This window comes from Poecile atricapillus, chromosome 2 (genome assembly GCF_030490865.1).
Source record: "Poecile atricapillus isolate bPoeAtr1 chromosome 2, bPoeAtr1.hap1, whole genome shotgun sequence".
NCBI classification, from domain to species: Eukaryota; Metazoa; Chordata; class Aves; order Passeriformes; family Paridae; genus Poecile; species Poecile atricapillus.
The window spans coordinates 120,184,704-120,209,984 of record NC_081250.1 but is presented as its reverse complement, the minus strand read 5'-3'; the positions used below and the strand labels follow the sequence as shown (position 1 = coordinate 120,209,984).

Below are 25,281 nucleotides of genomic sequence, written 5' to 3'. Positions count from 1 at the left end.
CAAAAACCCAAGGCACATTCGTGCAAAAACGCTTTTTGCAGTTGGACAACCTTTTTCTTCCAGTTTCTGCTGCACTCGGATTGATTTGCCTTACATGGATAATTTACAAAGAAAAAAATATACCTTTTTATGTGCATGTACAGGGCAAGATTCACATAAAATACCCCAAAAATTAAGCATAAGTCCTGTTAGATCCAGGTGATGAAGGAAACAAGTCAGAGAGAAGGCAAAGGCTACTCGATGAGATCTTCTCCGTGCATGTGCCCTGTTTCTACCTGTTAGTCACTGAAAAGTTAGCGGCTTCCTGACACCCTGATTTTCCATTTCTGCTAGAATTCAAGGCCACTTAAATTTTTCCTAGTACCACTTCTGCATTTCCTTAGTCTTATTTTACTTCATGTTTCTGGAAATGTTCTAAACATTTGGGTAGCAAACTTTGTGTTCACCACAGTGAAAAAATCTCAATAAAAAGATTTTGCATTTTGCCTGGCACTTTTTGTTACACAAAATATTTGCCAGGCAGTAAACTAGGATCTCCAAGGATGCTTTGAATGCTTCCTTCCACTTTGAATTCTTACAAAACACTTGGGGAAAGTGCTGATTCCTGTAAATACCTCAACCAGCTTTTTGCCAGCTCTACTCAATTATTTGTCCAGAATGCCTTGTTTGGGGTTGTGCAGCAATGAAAATCTAAGTTCTCAATTTTTCAAACATTAACTCTTTTTATGAAAAATACAGCATAGCAAAAGATTCTGTTTTTAAAAATATAAAGAAAAAGGTATGACGACAAAAAATAGTTTTTTCAGAAATAGAACAGTAAACATATACAAAGCTGCAATAAAATAATAATATAACCATAGTGTAAATTACATGAACCATGTTAAAGATATAGATGTTGCCTATCTCTTTGGATGTACCCAGATTGTTTTAGTATCCACATTAAAGATCTTACATGTGAATTCAGACATGGGACATGAAAAAATGAACCCAAATGGGTTTTTTTCTGAAAATCCTTATGCATAATTCTTGCTATTTTGTCCTACAATTTTTCTCAAAACACTTATTCCTCTGAAGGCCAAGGCATCTTTGAGGAAAATTTGTCAAATATACATTAGCAGAGAAAAATTTATATAATCATCCATTTAACTAGTAACAAACACAAATTACCCTATTGGAATGCAGTAGCAATATTAACCATTGCACACCTTGAACCATGTCAGGAATTTTTACATGTAACATGCGCTTGAGTGAATACCATGAATCAATTTGTCAAATTTATGAGAAATGTCTGATCAACATCTTATTCTATTTTTCCCTCATCTTGTATCTCATGAAATACCTAAAAATCATTAAAGTCATGAGAATACAATTTGGTATCAATTCTGAAGTAATTTTACAGGAATCTTTCTAACTGTTTTGAAGGACTGTGGAAATAAATGATAAATGCAAGATTGCATTTATCTACACAGCCTTCTATGAGGCATCTCAGTTTTATCACTATATTTTGTATGACAAGATTGTCAAAGAATAAATCTCACTGAAAAATATTTGGGGAGCCTGGAACAGATCTCTCCTTAAGAGCTCTGAAAGGCAATGAGAACAGTTGGATCATTTGTTTCTTTTTGAGGAGATACAATTACAGACAGTGTGTTGGATAGTTGAATTTCATTTTGAATATCAAACCTTTATAAAGAGACAAAAGTACACAATCATCTAGCTCCACACTATGTAAGCAACAACATTAAGACACAATACATTAAAAAAACCAATCCCAAAGCATATGAACAAAGAGCAACTGGCTCCTTAGAAAGTTAGGCAGAGTACTTTTTCAAGAGCTCGGGGATGTGGAATGATCTGCTTTAGCCCTGAGGATGGATGGGCAGAGCAAGAGCCACAACATCTCTTGTCTTCTCTTTGCAGCACTGTAATTACTGCATCAGCCAGTGTGGCTTTCAGGGATTCAGCCTAGGTAATCTTACTGCCTCTGGCAGTTCCATCCTCCAGCAACCTTAAATAAGCCTGGAACTACCAGAGCATGAAATGAACACAGGTACATATTGTTTGTTTGCTCCTAAGCCTGCACAGACAGAGCATACGCGTAAAACTGTTCAACTGAAGGCTGTACCTTTCTGTAACAAGATTTTGTAATAAGCATAATGAACTTCTGTTTTCTTTGTATTTTTTTCTATGTAATTAAATTCATTTGTTTCTCTCGCCCTATGTTACATATCTAGAATTACTAAATCAAACTTTGTAGCTATGAGTCCAAATCAAAAAGAAAATGTGAGTTCAGAAACTGCTGCAAAATTTATTTTACCCCTCTATTTGCTGGTGGGAAGCAGAAAGGAGGTTTGAAAAAGAAGCTCCAAGTAATTCCAGCTTTACTCTTTTCACCCAATATCAGCAAATGCTCTGTGAGGCTCTTGCACTCCAAGTTCTCAAAGAGCTTTAGGAATTGATCTGGAACTCCATACCTCTGAACTGCTTTGATAAATAATCTGGGTGTAAATACTTTATGTTCAATACTATCCACTTTTATTCACAATGCTTAATCAGCTGACTGAAAGACTGCAAAACCAACCTGCATGGCCATTTTTCTCCTTTCTTTATATTGCCTAACAAATACTGAGCCCTTCTTTCACTTCCTGTACCAACACTAAAGTGTGCTATAAACCAGTATTGCTGAACAGACTGAACAGGAACTAATGTGTCCTCTTATACTTTCTAAAATTTTGCAAAAATTAACACTTTTGTCAATTTATTTGCCTTAAGGAAAAAACAAAGCAATCCCTTCTTTACCCTATATTCAAACTCCTGGTGCAACACCAGTAGAACCAAAATCATGATTACATAATTCTTCAAAATTATTTTACTGGCAGTTACGTTTTCCACAAACTGCATATCTGCAAAGATTTTCTTAAATTTCAAAATAAAACAACTGATGGAGATATTTCCATGCATAATATTGCATTCTTTTAAAATTTACATATAAACTAGACATACGTTTTAACCAAAGTGCTCTTATTGGTTTTCAAGCAAATGGTAACAGAAATCTAAATTACAGTTGAGATATTACAATTTCATATTTCAGAATGAAATTTAGAGTTTGAATTATTTTGTTCTCTTCAATTTATAAAATTGAATATTACCTGGTAAAATTAATATTTGACTAGCATTTAAAAACATATAGCATATGTATAAAATGGGCAAGCCCAACAATATGTGGTTTTGTAGATTATAATAATGTATTTCAAAATATCACCTTTCTAGAATGAAAAAATTAAAACAGAGAACTGAAAATTCAGAAGGGTTACGTAAATTTAGTTTTCCTCTCTCTAGCATGATAGTACTGGAAAACACAACTTTTATCTCTGTGCAAAATCTACTTTTTATGAAACTAATTTTAAAAATTACAGTATTGCCCATAAGGAAAGGTACTTACAGATGCTGCCACTTGAGAAGCACTCTGAAACTCATTAATATCTTCTGTGAGTGTTTCAACCCCAGGTACTTGAGCTGTTCCAAAGAGGTACAGGAGAAATGTAAATCACTAATCAAGTAAGCATTAGTCACCTTGAAAATTTAATGCCTAAAAATTTACTGCTGGGAAGGTAAATGTGGTTACTGTAAATGTACTAATTTTCAGTTACATTTCAATGGATTATAATTTATGTCTGATTTTAATTTACAACCTTAATGCAACATGGAACAGTGTCTCTAACATAACTAGAGTGATAAGCAAGCTTCCTGCAGCTGCCAAGGTATTTTCTAGGATCTTTATTACCTTTACTATTTAAACTAAATACTGTTTACCCTTTACAAAAGTGAGTAGTGGATTTCCAGCTTTAATAAGATGAATGAAACTAAATTCAATTAATTCAGTTAAAATTTCTGAAGTAAAAAGATTTGGTCAATTTAGACAACATTTCAAAGCCTTGCAAGTATAATTTTTGCCCATAATGCCACATCTGTAAAATGTCAGAATTTTGTGAGGAGTCTAAAATGTCTCTTTGACACATGTGTAATTACTTAAAACAGATTTTATGCACCCATGTCAGAGAAATAAATTTCCAAGTAACATTCTATGCCCACTCTTTGCCCAACACTCTGCTAAAGCACTCAGATGCTGCATCAGCAGCCTAGTAAAACAAGATGTCCTGATCTTCCCTACATTTTGCTGTTATTCAGACATTTAGCAGTGAGGTCCTTATGTTTCCAGAACCCAATTTGTTAAACATCTCAGACCATACTTACTGTGAAGCATGGCAACTGTGGTTACCAATTCACTGCAAACACAAATTGATGTGGAGGGTGAAGAGGTGATGATAATGCAAAGCTGTGGTCAGGGAATTGTTTGGGAATTGGAAGATGATGCCACACTTTTGCCATTGCCTTATCTAGTTCTCAGTCCTAATTCCCACATACTTGCATCTTTACTTTTTTATCCTGGTCATGCAATTCCACCAGAACAACAGCGTATGTGTTTCATATGTTCATGTTTTTATTGAATGTCCCTGATTCCAAACTTTTCCTCTACATCCTAATGTCTCTTTTGAACTTTTTACTATAATGACACTTAAATGGAAAAAAAACCCAACCAAACAAAAATAAACAAACCAGAACCAAAACACCCAACTATGCAAACTATACTTTTTAGTTTTTTTCTCGTTTTTACTAGCTAACTGCAAATAATAAAACCAGTGACTCCTGTTTGACAGGGAATAAAGTACTGATGTGAACTTTGCTGTAGCAAAATTTATTTAGCAAAGTATTATATTTCAATATAATCTGTAGAGCTGTAGATGTCATAGCACAATAAAATAGGAAATACCACATTTACACAGTGGCATAGTATCACAGAACCTATCATTTTTGGTCCAATATTATTCCAGGCAGAGTCACAAAAGAAACCAACTTTGCCCACACCTTAGGAATATGTGGAATTACACAATACACTGCAAAGAACCTCACATAATAAACAGATTTTCTCAGATAATTTGAGGAGTGGTTTAAAAGTCTTATACTTTTCATTTCTCCTATACTATGAGATTACTCTCTAATAAGTTACTGCATTTTAAACTTACTTCTACAAGAATGCATAGACTGCAAAAGCTTTATTTGCAATAATGTCTTCTTTTCCTGCCTTATATCATGGCTTCACTCAAAGGGTAAGGTACATTTCAGCAGAAGAGAATGAAACAAATGAAACAAGGTTGTATGGTACTTATACGAAACTGGGAGTAAATGAACAATTATCCTTTAGTGATACTATTTTTAAGCATCTTAAACCCCCCCAAAAAAATGCAGAAGTATATCGCTTCTATAATCTCCCCCAACCTGAAAAGCAGAGTGGGGGCTGATGGATGTAGATTTTTCTGGATCAGCTCTGTTGTAGTGTGTTTAGAAGCCTCAGCCATTCTCCACATCTACTGCTACAGAACAAGAGCAAAGCTTAGTGGAGAACTGACCAAAGAGACAAACCAGACAAGCTTGGCATCTACAGGGGAAGTTTGCTGTGCAGTCATCTATGCTGCTGCTTCTAATCAAAATCAGGAACCTATTAAATTCTTCCCTTAGTTCTTTCCCGTGAAGTGGTCTAATGGAAAAGGGAAACATTTTTGAAAGGTATAGTTTAGGACAGTTAAAAGAAACTGCAGCTTTAAAGTGTCTTGTGTTCTTCAGTCTTGAGACCTGACTCCAACCTCTCATTTTTTCTACTTAAATCAAACACAAGTCTGTCCAATTCAGCAGGATTATACTAGAGGGAAATCAGTGTTGTGGTTAATTAGAACCAGATCCAGATTGCCAGTGGAGTCAGAATAGTGTCTGATGCTGCATGTGATCTCTTCACATAAGCTACTGCATTAACTTTAGCAAGTGGAATTGCTTAAAATGAGGCTTATTTATAAGGGCTGTTAGATCAGATGTTCTGCCAATTACTTCTGAGTTTAGTTCATCTGAAATTCACAGGAGAGATGTTCCAGATCTAACAACAGAAACAGATCATTATCTAAAGAAAGCTACTCTCAACTTTGTTGTGCATCAGCACCTTGCTTGCTTATTCTTGAATGAATGATCTGCAACAGCACTTTCCAATGCACAGTTTTCCCTCATTAAGGTCACTGGTACTGATAAATAATAGCAGAACATAAATTCATATAAACCTGGTAAGTGAAGCCTGATAGTCACTATTTCATGTGATTTCATGATGTAACACATCTGTAAGAGGACATAACTAAGAATTCAGTGCAACAATGCCTAGGTTACTTAGGGATTTTTAACAATAACTTTAAGAGGTCTTTTTATCATCTTCTCATGCAATAAATACATACTATTTATTGGAAATAAGTATCAAATGCAAAGAGAACAAATATTGTGCTGCATTTATAGGAAAGATTGATAGAATGGGCAGTTGCCTGAGCTCTCTGTCTGTTTATAGTCTGTACCTACTTGTGTAATCCAGCTGTATTTTTTTTTTAAATCAAAGTGTAACACTAGCCAACACTATAGGAAAAAAAGATCCTACCATATGTTTTGAAACACTGAACATTTCTGAGGGCACCTCTTGACAGAAATTTGGCATTACCTGACTGTTGACCTCAGTCTTTTTGCCCAAGAGGCCTTGTTATTTTCTAGCTATAAGACTAACAGGTCCATGTATATTCATAGACATGAGATAGATGTTTATAGCAACATGAATGTTATTGCCCCACCGACCTATCTAAATTTTACTTCTTGTATTTTATTGATTGTGCTGTTTTTAAAGGAAGCATCTTCCATCTTCTCTGCAGCCATATTGACTGCAGAGTACTCAGAAGCACATGAAGTGGCTGAAGGTAGAACACCTCTAGCACTTTTGTGCTCCATACCTGGTGACCATGAAGAATTCAGCTCCAATATTACACAGCATCCAGTACTTTCTGATAGTTTCACCTTCCTGGTGTCTCTGCCACTTAGCAAAACCTAACTATTTAATTGAAACTGCAATTTCAGAAGATGCCATGGCAAAGTGGGCATATTTTCACTTCAAGAGCAATGGTACACGGGAAGGAAAATGGAAGGATGAGATCTGTCCAAAAATTATTTTGTGAACTGTAGAACTTTTTCCCACATATCTGATCTGCCTTACCCATCTATTTGCTTTTGCTGCAATAATCTCATGCATGCATATTCCCTTATCTATCTCAAGCAACCCACCACCACCTCCCTGTCTGGGAATCACTCTCACAACAATATAATTTTGCCTTCTTTTCACAGGGCTTGACTGAAGTCACCAATCTGAGCATCTCTTGCTGACAATCTTCATGAAAATTTTAAGGACATCATGTTTTGAGATTCTGAGTGTCCTACTGCCTTGCTCAATTAAGTGATCAATGGCAGATAAAAGGAAAAGCCAATCTCTTTACTGCACCAAACCACACATTCTCACAAAACCAGTTTGGAAAAATTTATCTTTAAAGGCATACAAGTTACTAATGGTTGGTTTAAAAATTAGGCAAGAGAAATGAGTGAAAGCTCAGGTTGCTATAATACCTACAGCACATGCAATAGTATTAGATTAGGTAGCTAGATAGTAGGATTAAATTAAAAAGAGAGTAGAATTAAAAAAAAAATAAATTCTGGGGGCTTTTTTGGTACTAATTGATCACTATAGCTAACTTGTCCATGGCTGCTGAAGACTACACAGCAAATCAAAACATACAATTTGTAGACTTGGCTGGTTCTGCCCAACAGTAAGGGATTGGACTGAAAGATTTATCTTTGCAGATTCTCTGTCAAAACCTCTATTTCTTTCTCTCTGCATTACAGTGGCAGCTAAGATAAAGCTAACCTTCACCAACTTTATCTTTCATAAGAAAGCTGGGCATTCTCTGGAAAGATATCCCTTATGAAGTGCCTTTTCAACATTTCAGGTGTTACTCAGCTCGAAAACCTGAGAAGAAATTGAAATAAGTCTGAGTGTCCTGACTGCAGATTAACACAACATATGAACATGTTTGTATGAGGAAAAAAAGTGGTTTTCAGTGTTATTTTATAAATTCTTTATTTCTACTGTAAATCATTTGACTCATCTGGATGCATGTGTAGTAATAAATTAAATATTTCAAAGACCGTTCTTTGGCATAAAAGCAGCAATGAACAGCCCACGTCTATGCTATTAAGCTGCTTTAAATGTCAGTGTGCTAACATAAAATCTGTCTACTAAGAACAAATTCTGGCCCAATATACCTCTCAAAATATGCCTAGGAATTATTCCGAAGTGCTAATTGGCCATGACAAAAAATATGTTAGTGGCTCTTTGAACAGATTTGAAGTGTAAATGATTGAGTTCAAATCAGGAACACTCTCTTGGAAGTGTTTCATCTTTTACAGATATAACCCCTACTCTCAAATTCAAGATGTTGATGTTTGGGGCTTTTTATGAGCAGCAAATATTTATATAACTTACCATCAGAGTCTGACACTGCTGGCTCAGATGTCTGAGATACCATGGAGACATCTTCTGGCCTTTCTGCCAAATTATCCCCTTGCAATCTAAATTGTGGAAAAATGCAATGAAAACATTTGCAACATTATTCAATGGATAAGACACAGAAGAACATTATCCCTGGCTACATACCCTGCTCACAACATTGCCCTAATTAAGAGCAGCTTTCCTGAAAAGCCCACATTCATAAAGCCCAACCATAACCTGGACTGTCTAGTAAACAAAATTAGCCTCTAAGGAACAGTCAACTGAATCCTAGCTTATGCATTTTTGTCTTATTTTACAAAAGTGGGGGTTTGGTGTGCATGTGAAACTGCAAGCCTCCTTCCCTACCTTCCAAAATATTTTAATTGATTAGGACTGTACTGGATGTCCATGCCAATGTGTCGGCAGTGTGGTGGCCTTGGTGAGGAGAGAGGCTGGGGCTGTCCTGAGTCAGTCACAGGGGGTTCCACCTGGCTCCAAAAACAAGGGCATGGCTGAGCTCTTCAACCAAAATGGGGGCACCTTGGAGGAAACATAGTTAAGGAAGAGCCAGCCGCAACACCACACAGGCCAAAGAGCAGGGAACAGGAAGACTGGGAAACAGCAGAGTACACTCCATGGTCAAAGGAGATGGTGCTCCACACTCTGGGCAGATACTCTCCTACAGCCCATGGTGAAATTCCAGAGGCAATATCCCATGCACCTCCCAAAGAACCAACAGGGCAGGTGAGTATGTCCGGGATAGACTGTAGCCGATGGAGATCCCACACTGGAGCAGGTGAAAAGCGTGGTGAGGAAGAGGCAGAGAGGACCTGCAATGGACTGACCACAAACCCCCATTCCCTGTCTCCCCTGCACTGCTCAGTAGGTGGGGAGTTTGAAGTGAAGGAGTGAAGTTTGGCCCAGGAAAGGGAGGAGGAAAAGTGTGGTTTTAATGTCTGTCTTTTAGTTTCTCATCACCTAATCCTATTCTAATTGGAAATACATTAAACTAATATTCCCCAAGTCAAGTCTGCTTTGCCCATTACAGTAACTGACAAGCAATTCCCCCATCTTCATCTTAACCCACAACCTTTTACTTCCTATTTTCTTCTGTCATCCTACTGGCTGGGCAGGGAACTGGCCCTTAGCCAAACTTAATCCACCACAGGGAAATATATGCAAGAATATTTTCTCCTCCTTTGTTACTTGTTAAAAGGAAAATACAGTAATTATGGCAGACCTTGTCTTCAGGCTTTTCCGCTGCACCAGCTGACTGCAATGCCTTGACAGCAATTTACACAACTAATGTTTGTATCTGTTTTTTCAAATGCGTATCCCAGGAGTCCCACCATCCTTCTCCAGGCTCTTATGAATCCTGAGCACAAATTCTGCTCTGAAGAAGTGCATTGTAGCTCTAAATGCAATATAACTGCCATTTACATAAAGGTTATCTTACCTTGGATTTATTCAGACATGAAAAGAATAAGAAAAATGCAATTCAATTTTGCAAAGCCCAGGAATCATAAAAATGCATTGAAGTAAAACCTTGGGGAAAGAAATAACTTATCTCTTTGAGGAAAAAAAAGTTCTTTTCGCTCTGTATTCCTACTCTCTGCAGCTGTTTTATACGAAGCTTGAAATTAACCCTTGAAACCAAGTAGAACCCCTTTATCTGCCCTAGCTAAATTTCACATTTTATGACTCTCACATTTATCTAATATATATATATCTTTAGTCATCTATTTGTTTGTATTCCTCAAAACTATTTCCTCAACAACCCCCTCCCCCAATTATTTTTATTGCCCCTAGAATAACTAATTTATATTAAAATAAAATAAATTCATATTTTTTCTTATTTGAGGTGGCAGATCCATAGAACACAAAACTCAAGACAACAAAATGTAAAACTTAGAAGCTGTAAACCTAATTTTTAAAATTACTTCTATGAATCCTTTATAGCTTTGTACCTGTCTTCTAATCCTCTAGTTGCCAATTCTTTAAAAGCCTAGCTTGTCAAACAGAAGCAAATAACTTTGTATCCTAAAGATATTCAAATAGGGAGAAAATAAATTGCAAATGAAATAACTATGCAAGAAAGGGAAGATCTCAAAAATCACATAATTCTCCACTGCAATACTATTCAACCATTCTCCTTCATTACATACATAAGCACATTTACTGCAGGCACATTTTCAGTCTTAGAAAGATATGCACGAAATTGCAGGAACCAGAAGTGAGATACTCTTCTGTCCAGCCATGTTGGGAGTTCATTTGTATTTAACTAAAAGGATAATTACTCCAACCTTTTCCACTTACATTGCAGTCATGTAAAAACTGTCTCTAGAAGTAGGAGTCACTTATTTTATTCCATCAGAATTTTCAAGTTTTTATAATATGTTCCCATTCTGAGCTTCAATGAATCCAAACTAGACATGAATAACTGAAAATATTCTCATCTTATTCTAGAATTTAGATATATTTAAGTGGTCCATGGCTTCTTGAAGAACACACACACACAAAAAAATCTTTTTTATGTATCTAATCAGAAAATCCATTTCATATGATTTTACTTTGCAGCAAGAAATGGCTGGGGTACTGGCTGGATGGGAGAATAGGATGTTTGACATATCCGTACTTTATTTTCACATCCAATTTCCAATTTATTTATGTATTTGTTACATATATATTCATATCAGAATAGATTTTCATGAAACTTAAGCAACAAAAAACTATTTCTTGCCAAAAGAACTCTGGTACTTGGACTATTAAAATTTCTTCTTCAAAAGTAGTGTTGTTCATAAGACATCTCCACAGTAAAATGAAAATACTTAAAAATGCATAAGCAGAAAGAAGTACAGATTAGAAAGACACATAGGTTTAGCAGTTACCTATAAACTATCTTAGTAGCAACTTGATGGACTACTTCAGCTTTTAACCAAAACATTCTTTCAGCTATCAATTATTTTAATGTGAGTCTAAATTTGATACCTGATAGCCAACATTTTTTCCCATATCTGTTTCTAGTGTGATTTCTTGCTTAGAGGACATTGTTTCAGTTATATTAACCAGCTGCATGTTGGAGCTTCAAGAGCTACAAAAGCAAACAGCCTACAGGTAAGTATTTCAATTTTCTTTGACCCCAAAATGCATTATGTAGGGCTTCTTCCAAGAAATATTAAGGACTTCAGGACCAAAGATATATGAATAAATTCTATAGATTCAGTGCAGAAGCATTATACAGGGTATATCACTACAAACAAGCTTGTGGCTCTGTGAATCACAGTCCTCCTGGCAGTATGATTTAAGAATATGATTCAAAAATTCACAGAATGGGTCTGACTGGATGAGCCCACAGTGGGCGATCTGATCCAACCTCCCTGGTTGAGCAGGGTCACCCTAGATGGAGCACATAGCACAGGGTTGTGTCCAGATGATTCTTGAATATTTCTAGTGAGGGAGACTCCACAACCTCTCTGGGCAACCTGTTCCAGTACACAGTCACCGGCACTAAAGAATTTCTTCATGTCCAGATGGAACTTTCCATGCATCAATTTCTGCCTATTGCCCCTTGTTCTGTTTCTGGGCATCACCAAGAGCCTGGATCCAGCCTCTTGAAAACCTCCCATCAAATACTTGTAAACATTGTTAAGGCCCCCTCTCAATCTTCTCTTCTTGAGACTGAACAGGCCCAGCCCCCTCAGCCATTCCTCATAAGAGAGATGCTCCAGCCCCTGCATTACCTTTGCAGCCCTTCACTGGACCTGCTCCAGGAGCTCCTTGTCTCTCTTGTCCTGAGGAGGTCAGAACTGGACACAGCACTCCACATGGGGCTTCACCAGGACTGAGTAGGGTTAGAATCACCTCCCTCAACCCACTGGCAATGCTCTTCTCAATGCACCCACAGGACACCATTGGCCTTGGGCACAAGAACATGCTGCTGGCTTACGGACAGATGCTGTCTAACAGGACCCCAAGGTCCTTTTCTGCAGAGCTGCTTTCCAGCAGGTCAGCCCCTAGCCTGTGCTAGTGCAGTGGGTTCTTCTTCCCCAAGTGCAGGATCCTGAATTTAGCTTTGCTGAATTTCCAATGGTTCTTCTCTACACATCTCTCTAATCTGTGAAGGTTGGATGCAGGAAAAATTCCTGCCTGGGACTAAATGTAGACATACACTATGATTCTCCTCTATGTCAACACTGCTGTTCTATGACATCCTTAAAATCAGTAGTTAGAGAAACTAAGGTAAATTTGAATACTAGAATTGAGAAAACCCAACATAGTTCTCATAATACTTCCAAGGACTACACAGAAATAATAAAAATAATAACAAACACTTAATTACAAGCATAGATACTTTCTAACATCAGGGCTTAAGGAGAAGGAATAAAGTAATCTAAAAACCAAGAAATGGAAATGCTTTGGATACCTCATAGTGAGATATATACTCTCTAATGTTCGTTACTTTCATAGAATACTGATTCAAAGTGTGTGTATTAATAATTGCCTTGTGCTAGTGTATAACAGAGGTTGTACTTTAGGAAATTTCTGTGCCAAATAAAATTTAGAGGGTGATTTTCACAGACAGAGAAATTCAAATTATATTTAGGTTAATGCTATTTTGACCTGGTCTTCCTGCAGTATGTCACTTAAATAACTAAAATCCCATTATATTCATTCCTAAAATGAACCCGCAGAAGGGTTATCATTTTTAGACAAAAATCTCCTTTAATTCCAAATAAACGACAGGCAATAATTATATAATAACTGTGCATGTGGCTGGCCTTCAAATTCTGGTACACAACTAAGGACTTATTTTTATTTTTAAACATAGAAAACTAGAGCTGGATAACTGTGCTCAAATTCTGATGTTCCCTAGAGGTGAACAACAACAGAAACTGAAACTCCACTTGAGAAGAAATCCTGAAAACCTTGTATTTCAAGAAAATATAAATGTTTCTGCTGACTTTTTAGTAGTGAAGAAAAATTCCTCCAGGGTTTCCAGGACAGTAAAGGGCACTCTCCAAGGAGGAGGTGGGAAATTAAATGTCTGAGCGCTGCAGCTCCAGCCATTCTCTCTGCTCAGCCCCGTGTCAGCTAAGTCTTGTTGAATCTGAATAAACACTGTAAAACATTTTGGTTTCTGTGAAATATTATTCCTGAACACATGCATTTAATTGGAAAATCTGTGTTGCTAAAGACTCAATTGACTTCTTTTAGCCGAATACAGTGAGAAGTAGTGGAAACTCTGGTAAAAAAGTCCTTAATTCATTCAGCAAAAAGATAAATCATTCAACAAAAAGTTGTTTTCCTGATCGGTCGAAACGGGTACATATTTTTAAGACCACAACAACAAAGTTCTCTGAAAAACAAAGGTAGTGTCATGTTTGTATTAGAAACTTAATTCAGGAGATTTTGACTTACTGAGTCACTTATTTTCCTTAAATTATTTCAAAGTAGGTTACCCATTCTCTTGAAGAAATCCTACCAAATAATTCCATGATTTATAGTTAATTTCTTTATGAAGTAGTTATTATTTTGGATCATAAGCTCTAATATACATTTTGTAAGATTAATGAATATCATGAACTTATTAACAAAATAAATTTACTATACACATAACATGATGATGTTCCTTTGGCAGCCAAAGAGAATTTTCATCAGAGATGAGAAGGATAAATTTGACTTATTGGACTTCCTTTTTTTTCTCTTTCAAATCGCCTGCATCCTCTCTGTAATTTAAAACTTCACATCTACATCTAACATCATCTCTGATAGCACTGTAATACTGAATAACTATTTCCCTAGGACAAATACACAACTCCAGGGAACTTATAGCAACAGAGATCAGACAACAAAAGTCCTGAAAGGACCCACATGCTTTTAGGTTACACTAAATGTTTTCTTGCACCTTTCCCTAGCAACCTCAACACCAGAAAGAGTATTTTAAGCTTCATAATCATCTGTCCTGACTTGCCTATAATATGGTGAGTTTACTTCATTCTTTCTTCCCAAACATACTGATCCAAATTCTGATCTCATGTACCTTGACTTACTGACTCCACAAGTTCTGCACTCCCTTATACTGCTGTAAAATCCAAAGCTTTTTCAGCACCTAAATATAAAGCCAGGAATTTATGACTTATTCCATTTGTTTTACTAATGTCTTTTACAAATATAAAAAATATTAAAACTGTGCCAGAAGAAATTCCTATTGTATTCACAGGTATAGAGACACAAAGATGTCAGTTTTCTAGTACAGACTATACCAGTTAATATAACAGTAAAATTACATTAAATAAATATTATTAAAAAAATATACAGGCAAAAGTATTCTTTATCTGGTAAAACTCTTTATCAGCTTTAGCTTCACACGCTACCATCCTAATGAAGATTAGATTTTAAAAAAAGGTTATATGATTTTTAGATCACTGAACTGTAGAAGAAAAATGTCTTAGATCTATGGGAGGAGAATCCTCTAACAGAGGACTGTGAATTTGGTGAGCAATGAGAGTGGCTGCCACCTTTGAAGCAACAATAGAAAACCTCTGCAGCATGTCACCTTGTTTTATTAAGAAATCAGTGCCATAGTTTCTGTTTTCACCTACACTAAAATACAGGAAACATCTGCACTGAACAGAAATGAAGCATGAGAACTATTGGATTACCCTGCAGAACATTACCTAGGAAGGCAGACATTTCTAATATTATTCTAATATTATTCTAATATTAAATTATAAGACTACATTAATAAATACAGATATTTATTACAATTTCTGAATAAAATGTAGGACTATATGCTTAATGACACAATCAGCATGATTTCAAATAAAGATTCCTTTAAATCCACTTTAAAGAAGTGATGCAAGGCCATCAGGCAGGAGCATGTTGTTACTACCAGCAATTCCATTCATGTGAGATGTACAGCATTTATATTATTTGAGTTTCACCCTGATCTAAAATACAGTTAATCTAAAATAACTTCATTTTCACCAATACCATTCAAACCACAGTCTGTTTCATGCTTTTGCTTTCTTAGGGACACTATTTCTCAGTGCTTAAAAACTAGAACACAGCAAATTATTTGAAAATTCATAAAACCAGTAGTTAAAAATGGATTTTGGTTGACATTCACTGTTTTGCAAATTAAACACACTATTTTCCAGTCAGCGTTGAAGATTTTTGTGGAAAGTTTCCACGTCACCAATAGTTAATGCTCAGCATAATGTTTTCAGCTGGTAATACAAGTATACACTTGCTGAGCAAAACTTACACATTGACACAGCCTGCAAAATAATCTTTTTTGTGTGCTGTTTGCCTTTCCAAAATGTCTGAATGCAGGTCTTTGTGCCTTTAAATGAGTGTGCTCTGCAGCTATTTCTGAGGAGAACCAAAAGTGGAAATATATTTCCCAGAGTAAGGAATCCATAAAGAGACTGAATTATCTAATCCTTTTACAAGATGGGGAATTAGGCCATTCTTATGGCAATCTTTTATCTGCTGCTGGCTTCAAACCATTATCTCACAGGAGAAAAATTACAGTCTTTGTCAGTCTTTTCAGACTTAACACTCTTTCTTCTCCTGTGAACCATTTTTTCTAGGACTTGTGAAAGAGTTTTGTGTGTGAGTATGCATTTGTGTTTTTAAGAGCTATATTAAACTGCTATCCAGAGCCTCAAATTATGACCAACAAGCTTCCTCAAGCTCATGATCTCCTGGCTTCCTCCCTATATCTTTTTCATCCAGAAGAAATATCTATGGCTAATATACAGCACAGCGTTGTACAAAAGCCAGAAAGAATCTATAAACATTGCCATATAGAATTAGCTTGCAAAGCACACATCAAAGAGAGCAAAGGGAAAGAAGGGAGAAAAGCTGGGTAAAGCACTTGTCTTTTTAAATTATTGAGGGGGTTAAATGGGTTTTGTAGGGGAAAAGAGAAAGAGATGTCTTGACAAGATCTGCAAATGAAGGACAGAATGGAGCAGATGTTGCCCTCCATTAAATTGAGAGAGAGCAGAATAATTTTCAGGACCAGCAAAATAGTATTAATTTCATATTCAAATATGCTCCTACTTCCTTCACTTTTACAAATCAAGACTAGGACTTTCAAAAGGCCTACAAAATCATTTACATCTACTGTTCTTAGATTTTCTCCACAGAAGTTTAAAATGTTTGCAAGTTCACTAACCTGCTCAAACAACCAGTCAAAAAAATAAAATAAAAATAAAATAAAATAAAAAAATAGGTACTGTTGAACAGTAGTTCTTACAAAAGATAGTCTAGTGGCACATCACTAATTCACAGCATCTTATGCTGCGATCTTCTGGCATAACCAAATGCACATATTAATACCTTGTCAGTTAAGTTAACTTAAGTTAACAGATAAACTTGGTGCACTGTCATGTTTCCAAAACCAGATTTATCATAAGGTGTATGTGTAAGATGTAACTCACATGCAAATTTTATGTTCCTAGTGCTCATGCACTAAGTCTATTTTCACTAACATGTAAACACTTATCTTTCTTCAAACAAACGGAAGTCTTCCATTACTTTTATGCTGATTGACAGCTATTTAGGTAAAAAAAAAAACAAGTCTACCTCACATGTGCATACTAGAAGGAAATAAAATAGCTGTTAAATCTAACAGAGAGGGAAAACTTCATCTGAAAACACTGGTCTCTTCACAGTTTGTCATAATTTCTGGCAACAGATGACATTTTTATTATCATAGTATTTTGCGCAACTTCTGATAGGACTGAAACTATTGCTTGGTAAATTTAGCAAGTGGGAAATTCACATAAAAAATAGAGAGAAAGTAAGTCTGATGTCTCTGGGATTTCTGTCTAAGCATTTCATGTAAATCTTCTGTCTTGTTGCCTTCCCAAGACACTGTTAAGATTTTGAAAATAGACTTTGGCTATTCTTCCAAAACACACATTCATTGGGAATTTGCCATGAAACTAATTAAGGTTTAGGACTAATAATTATGTTATCTTGTGCATTTCAGAGGTAAAACTTAGATCCATGAACTAAAAAAAAAATTGAAATCACACAGATATTCTCTATTTTGCATACAGTAAAATGTTCTAAAGAAATATGAGAAAGTGAAAGAAAATGGAAGTTAGTGTGTTATTCTGACAACTTAGCAAGTCAGCCTACCAAATCTTAAAAAATTATTTATTGTCTCTGTTTCTGATAACCACTAGGGCCAGTAAAAACATTTTCTGAATGATTTTCTTCTTCAGTGTTTTTCTCTCATTTGGAAAGAACAAGATACTAAAGTGTTATACCACTCCAGGAAAGGAAAGATAAAGTGATTTATTTTAGAGGCACTTAGCGCTTAGAAAATCAAAAGAAAATGAACACATTATTTGATTATTTATGCATCAAAACTGGGCAAATTAATCACTGCCCAAACACAACTCATCGAAAAAGCGAAATGGATTTGTTTTGGTTTTATTTGCCACACCTTTTTCTTTTTTCACATTTTTGTTTTTCTACTTTATAAAAAGTTTTTAACTAGCCAAAGGAAAAATATGGGGTTTGTTCTCAATTTTCCAAAGTGAAAGGAGATTTTTAAAAGTTTTAAAGCACTACCATATGGAGTTTAATTTACTTGTTTGCCACTATTAAAAGGAAAAATATGCAAATAAAATATTTTGTTTAGGACAAAGTCTGTGAAGCTGGCACAAACAAACATGAGGAAAATTCAGCTCTTTTAAACAAGAGGTTCAATAAAATGAAGGTTATAAAAAAATAGATAAAGGAAAAAAGAATGTAAAAGAGTGACATGAGTCATCTGGAATGTTTAGTACTTTTTACCCTATAAAAATAGCCACTTAGAAATAGTACACAGTCAGAAAGATAATATGAAATGCATGACACGAAAGAAAAAAATACATGCACATAATCAAAAGGTTCAATAAGATTTGAAGACATCAACTTCCTCAAAGTCTGTACATGAACCCTAATCACATAATTTTCCCACCAACATTCATTCTGTACCAACCACCTCAGTTTGGAAACACTTCTTTCCCCTTGGTACTTTGAGGTAATTTGTGCCCAGGTTTCAGGAAAATTAACAAAGCAGAAATTTCTTCCAGAAACTGAGTCACTAATCTGGCCTTACCACTGCTGGCCAGAAATACAAAGACTATTCTTTATGCAAATACATGTACCAAACCACACATATACCTGTGCCCATTCCCCAGTATTACATCACAGTGTACAGAGTCAAATAAGGGATTATATGGAGTATTTGAGAGGTTATTCTTTCTGACACGTCTGTGTATTATTGACTAACAATATTAGAGTCTATAAAGAAAAACAGGGAGTTATTTTATATTTAGTTTGAACAGGTTTTGTTCTAATTCCACCACCTCTGAACACTGCAGTTAAAGGGATGATTATAGTTCATGTAAACATACTAGAACCACTTTTAAATTAGCATCTGCAGATTTCCTTCACAGAGCAGCTTTGACAATTCACATAGCAGCTAAGGAATATTTGCATGTGTAGAACTTTTCCTGCTAGAATTCAATGCAGACATAGCCTTTTATTATGTCACCCAGGCAGCACACACTGTTACATATGGACAGGATAAGGGGAAAACAGCACATGGAATTTCAGTGTCATTTAGTTCTGCATGCATTTTCAAGGTATTACTCCCTTGGAGGTGACTGATGCCAGAATGCTCAATTTGGGAAAGAAATCTTACAGTCTGACTTGAACAGCCGCAGTCTGCTGAGAACAGAGCAGAAGCATCCACCGTGATGGCTTAATCTAATTTGGCAGAACATAAACCTAGATCACCTGCCAAAAAATGCACCAGTAGCAAAAGTTACATCCTCTCTCCTTCTGGGACCTATGGCATGCTGGAGGACCAGAGGATGCTGGATGTTGACCCTTTTTCACCCTACCCAATCAGCCTCTATCCCAATGTTGCATGGTGCAGCATCCATTCCCTGACACCTTTCCATCCCCAGTTCTAGTGTTATTTTGGGATTGCATGCCTGGACAAGGTAGGAAAACTGATCTTGTCTCAAAACACAAGTCAGCCACACCAACAGTTTCTGTTCAGGGAACACAATGACAGTGAGAACAGGCTAGTCATAAACAATAAGGAAGGGATCTTGTGCAGAGTGGAAGCTGTGGAAACTGAAGAGGCTTCCTTCCTTTTCTTGAGGAAATCTTCCAGGAGCCCATCATCGTTGTCTGTTTTTTAAATGTAGTCTTTAATCAGTGTTTATGATCTTCCTCATATGGGTAATTAATTTCATTAATTTTTGTTGCCTTTAGTTTCAGGAATGTTGTCTGGGGACAGTGCATACAGTAAAATGGCTTTTTAACAGCAGGTTTTTTCCTATTTGCAGTCATCAGCTTTTCTGCTTTTGGTAGTTAAACTAGATTCACTTGTCAAGCTTCAGACTATTTTCTACACAGCTTATTACCAAGTTTTTCACCAAATGCTTCTTTATGACCTCAGATTTCATTAGTATTGTCAGAGCTTTGTGATACTGAGATAAAACACTTCCATACAAACTCTAAGATTATCAAATGGTTGAAGCTAGGATAATACCACAGAATTCCCCAACCAACCAAATAATTCCTGTTCTTTTCTAGAAATATACGATGGCCAATTCAAACAACACTTCCATAGTTTCCACCATTAATCTGAAGTTTATGTCAAATTATAACTGGCTCCTTAAATTCTTTTGTCTCCTCCCCTGTAGGTTCCTGGTTGTCAGGGCTCTATGTCATGAAGATCTACTCAAATTCCAGTGATGTACTGCAGAGAACTAATATGTGATTCTAAATTTCACATAGCACCACATAGTTCATATGATTATATCTCAGGTATGCATGGACATAGTGGAGACTATACTGTAGAAAACCAAACTTAAAAAAAACCCAGATCATTAAAGAAAAGGTAACTGGTAAATAAACAGGCTAACTTGAAGACTGTTTGAAGGACAAGACATCTTAGGGGAGTAAAAGTCACAGATGATGCGCAGAGTGAGGTTTCACAGGCAAGGCAAACTGGCATGAGAATTTTTGAGTACTTTCTTCAAAACAGATTTTCCAAAAATATTCATAATGGAAGCATGCACAGAGTACTTCATTTATTCTACATTAACAGCTCAAGGATACAAGTTACTACACTTGAACTGTACTCCGCATCCTAAGGGTGAGGGTAAGAAAAGCTCCACTTTATTTTTTTTTTAATGTATAGATTTACTTTGTTTATACCTATATTTTTGATTCCTCTAGTATGTTAAAAAGCCTTACTACACTGTCCTTTTGCTTTAAATAACCTCAAAATATTAACTAAAACGTTGCATTTCAAACCCAACATTTGTATGCAACTAGTGCTCCTTCCCAACATTCTTGTTCAGAAGCCTTCAAGCTTGTGGCACAGTATGTTTTCTATAATCCCATTTCTTTTTTAATCACATGCAACCCCTTTTTTGTATTCTATTGATGTTAAAAAGAATGAATGCAACCCTTGCGCTATTAAAAACAAAAAGCTTCTTACTTTCAGGAATGCATTGGCAAGACTCCACAAGAACAAGATTTAACTTTTGAGCATGGCAGTGGGCATACAAGGCTAATGGGTGGTCCTTGAAAAAAAGAAAAAAGAAAACTCCTGTAATTCATTCAATAGTACATTAATATTATCTTTTACCTTATGGTTGATTAAATTCTTGCAAAATGCACAGTGTGCAAGTCACAATGCATATGAGAAATATGGAAGTGTTGTTTGACTTCTACAAACTGTCATTTAAATATCTATTTAACCCATACAAATTTTGTTAAAGTGTAAGGATGCATTGGCCAAATCTGAAACTCATTTGTTTTGCCTGTATGTGAGAAAGGATTCACAAAAAAATGTTACAGATTGGGTCAGTCTATTTTGTAAATCAGTCGGACCAGCTGTGCCCTTAGACAAAGAAGGAATTATTATAAGAATTTTGCTCAAATAATCTAAATACAGATCTTTTTTACTAGAAGTGTCCCTGCTAATTTTTCAGGCTAAATAGAAAAAAGCAAACCTTCCAAATACAGGGGGTTTTTGTAGCCTTTTTTCTGTATCTATAAACCTTGTTTTGTTCCACCTTGTGAATGATGTCACCCCTTTATTTAGATGACTTAATATGCTACTTAACTTGCCCTGTAGTCCAAGAGCAGCTATGGGAATAACATTGTTCTGGTAGCTACTTCCCCATTTGAAAAACCTCTTAAAGCTGTTATCCATCTGCATTTCGCTCATCGTGTGTGAAACATCTATACAGAAAACAGTAAGCTCTCTGTTTCTTACAGTTATATGCCAGACTACAAACCAATTTATACTCCAGTAGAATTAACCCTTCCTTAAATTTCTCATCTCCCTCTGGGGATTTTTTTGCAAAGGTTTTTTGAGGTCTTGGTTGCTTTGGGGGGATTTTTTTCGTTTTTTAAATCATAAGCTATAAAAACCAATTTGGTATGATAGCTTGAAAGCATTCCCCATTTTTATTTCCTGGATGTCTAGGTGGAGAACTTAACCTTTTTTAATAATTACTGACCTGGTCTCTGATAACTATCTACTTGTTTATTATTTGAAGATGATTGGTGAAATTATAATGATTGAAGGTTAAATATCAATTTCTAAAAAAAGTTACAAGTTTGGGAGTTTTATTCTAGTTCAAATTATGTCAATTCTGAGTCTCATTTCTTATTATTCACAAACAAGTTTGTACTTTTGTCTAAGAAACTTAGGGCAAGTGAGACTATTTTCCCAAGTGCAGCGCCTCAACACCATTGTCCTCCACAATATATATAAACTGGATTTAGTTTTCCTCATAACAAAATTGGGTTTTATCTCAAACTATAAGTCACTTCCATTTGGCATTCATTTTTTGTGGTACAAAGGGAAGGAACCAAACTGGCACTAAATGAAGTCTGATCACAAGTATCTCAGCATGGAGGAAAAACCATTGGTTTAGTCCATTCTTGTCACAAATCATTGTGCTCTCATTGTAGGAAACTCCAGAAGCCACAGAAATATAAGACATATAGCTGCACCCTACTGCAGATGGTTTTATGGGGCATACAAAATGAAACCAGCACTCTTCTCAGGCTAGGGTAACGTACACATAGTCATAGATGTGTTTACTCTAATTCTCAAATAATGAGGGAGCACTAATGATCTATGGCAAGAAAATGCAATCCTAGAAGCAGGTGCATCCAAAACTTACACACTATTTTAATGAAGAAATAGGGTGAAACTTCAATAAGGATATTTGTCCTTTCCAGGTGAGATACAAAATATTAAGCCAAATTAATTAAAGCTAGTACTGAAAAACTCCTTCAATTGTTTAAATAAAGCACTCTCAGAAAAGCTCCAATATACCCAAGAAAGTGGGAAAACATCTGAAGAAGGTGTCATAGAAGTAAGTTGAGAGAAGAGTAATGAGAGCAAAGCATTTAAAAAAAATACAACCAGGTTGAAAGAAATCAATAATGCATGAGTAAAATCCATTTTTTGTCTGAGCCAAGACATATGTTTCCTAATATTTGGAACTTTACCAATTAAATTTCAATTTAAAAGTTTTATTTCTCCTAACGATAGCCAAAATACCTTCAGCAAACCTAATCTAGTATTCTGACTTGACAAGCCCTATTATCTACACAACACCACTGCCATTAGCTCAATCCATTTCAAATCATCGTGTACAACTGAAAAATGACTAACATTAAGAGGAAAGATACCTGTTTAATTGTAACCAAAAGCATGCATAACAACTTATACTGACTTCTTTTCCAATTGTATTCAAACATGTCTACAATCAAATCACATAGTATTTATATATACACTGCACAGCACACAAGACTACTTAGAAAATGGAGTATGAAAACATAAAAATATAATTTCTAAAACAAATTAATACACTAATAGGTTCTGTATTATGAACTTACATGAAATACTAGCCTTTGTCATAACAATGGAAACAAAGGCCAACACTGAGAAACTGAGTCAGTGAGATGATCCAAATACTCAGACTCTAATTTCATAGCACAGTATTTTCAATGGCTATATCACCGACTAACAAAAAATCTACATGCTCTTGATACCAAACAGGAAAAAACTGTCTTTGTGTCTTTGAAGCCACTTGTTTCATGCAACTGTCTGTACCCACTACTTCAGCTGTTGACTGAAGGCTCCAGACTAAACCCCTGTGCAGGTAATAAAAAGGGGACTAATTGCAGTAATAACTGTCTTTAAGAGTGGAAAGATGTCCTCAGTAAGAAGGAAGGAATGCTCCAAAAGAATGGATAGGCTTTATCACCTCAAAGGAAAAATGCTAGTTTCCTCACTACTGAATAAAACAGAAATACCCTTTTCTTCAAGAATTCCCTTACTCCTGATGAAATGGTGTATTTTTTTTTAATTCCTTCAAAGTTTAAAGAAAGTGCTGAATTGCAACAAGAGTGAAAAGAATCATAGGCATGAAGGTATAACCCAGCTACTCACCAATTTCCTTAAACATGGTAGGGAAATTATGGAAGGTGTACAGGCAAAACAAAGCATTGTTTTGCATTCTCTGATAAGTGAAGTGACAAAATGGATTTTGTGAGATCTTTCTCTCCCAGCTCGAATCATTTATTACATGCAGTTAAAGAACAATAGCAATAGCCAAGGTTACTAGGTTTGGCTCAAGATCTGAGCCCTTTGTTCCCTGGTGTGCAGGATTGAGAGAATATATAGCATCTTGGCACCTGCTGTTAGCAGCTACTTAAGGGAATTCAAAATTTAATTAACCTTCATAGTAATCCATAAAAGATGTTATGTAAGATCAGAACTTCAGAATTTAGAGAACTTAAGGTTTCTATATTCCCAACGTCTCTTCTTATTAATCCATGGACAACAGACACCTGGTGAAAAAATGTACCCCACTTTCATATAGGCAGTTGTTTGGAAACATTTTACAACATAAACAATTTGTATGAATTGGGAAGAATCCCATGATTTGCATGTTTGCTCTTTTCTTAAAGCCTAAGGGCACACTCCTCTGCTGACAAGCAAACTCTCTGGAATTATATGGCCATCCAGTCACTGCTGTTCTGACAGTACTGTGAGCTGAAGCTCCCTGAGGCTCCACAACCCTGCTAGAGATGCTATTGCACAAGTGATTCAGTCTGCCTGTAGTTGTGCTTCCAGAGCATCAGAAAATGTCTTGAAGCCCCTCTGTCTACATAAATGCTTTAGAAAAGTAGTAATTTACGAGCAAAATGGGGGAAAAAAGTAGATAAAAGTAGGGTGGCATATGGCCAAACTTTTGACTTAATTTCACCACAGGTTGCTTTTTATTTACAAGAGGCTAATCCGCTCTCAAACCACACAATAGAGCAGCCATTGGCAAAGGCAGGCAGATAAAATTGGCATGCCTCTGTATTGTTCTTGTTAATCTGAACCATTAACAGAAGGGTGAGAAGGCTAGTTTTGTCATTTAAACAGGCTTAAATCCTTTCTCCAAATGAGCTTTTGTCTACATAGAAGAATTCATCCAGGAAATTTAAGGGGTTTCTGTTAGTGTTGCATTCTCGAGTTGACTAAACTACAGGAATACTAACCTGTTTATTTGGTCTTCATACTGTAAATGCAAAAATTATTGCCAGCTGTCAAAACCAGACGGGGTTCAACCTGAGTAAATTATTTCTCAGAGGTAAAACAGGATAAGATTATAAAGTGCTAAGAAGCAACTATTTGAAATCCTGAACTGCACCTGTGCAACTAAATCTCCATTTATACAGGTGCTTTTCAAATTGGATTTGAACCCTTAAATTCC

The 25,281-nt window shown here is 35.9% G+C and overlaps 1 protein-coding gene across 1 annotated transcript in view; it reads right to left on the bottom strand.

Moving 5' to 3' along the window:
* The window catches only part of C2H8orf34 (chromosome 2 C8orf34 homolog), a 147,693-nt gene that overhangs the window by 26,388 nt on the left and 96,024 nt on the right, over nucleotides 1-25,281 (bottom strand). Inside the window, exons 9-10 of the mRNA XM_058832672.1 lie at nucleotides 8,450-8,535; nucleotides 3,443-3,516 (exon numbers count right to left, since the gene is read on the bottom strand). Of these exons, the coding sequence (XP_058688655.1) occupies nucleotides 3,443-3,516; nucleotides 8,450-8,535 (160 nt within the window). The remainder of the gene's footprint in view (nucleotides 1-3,442; nucleotides 3,517-8,449; nucleotides 8,536-25,281) is intronic.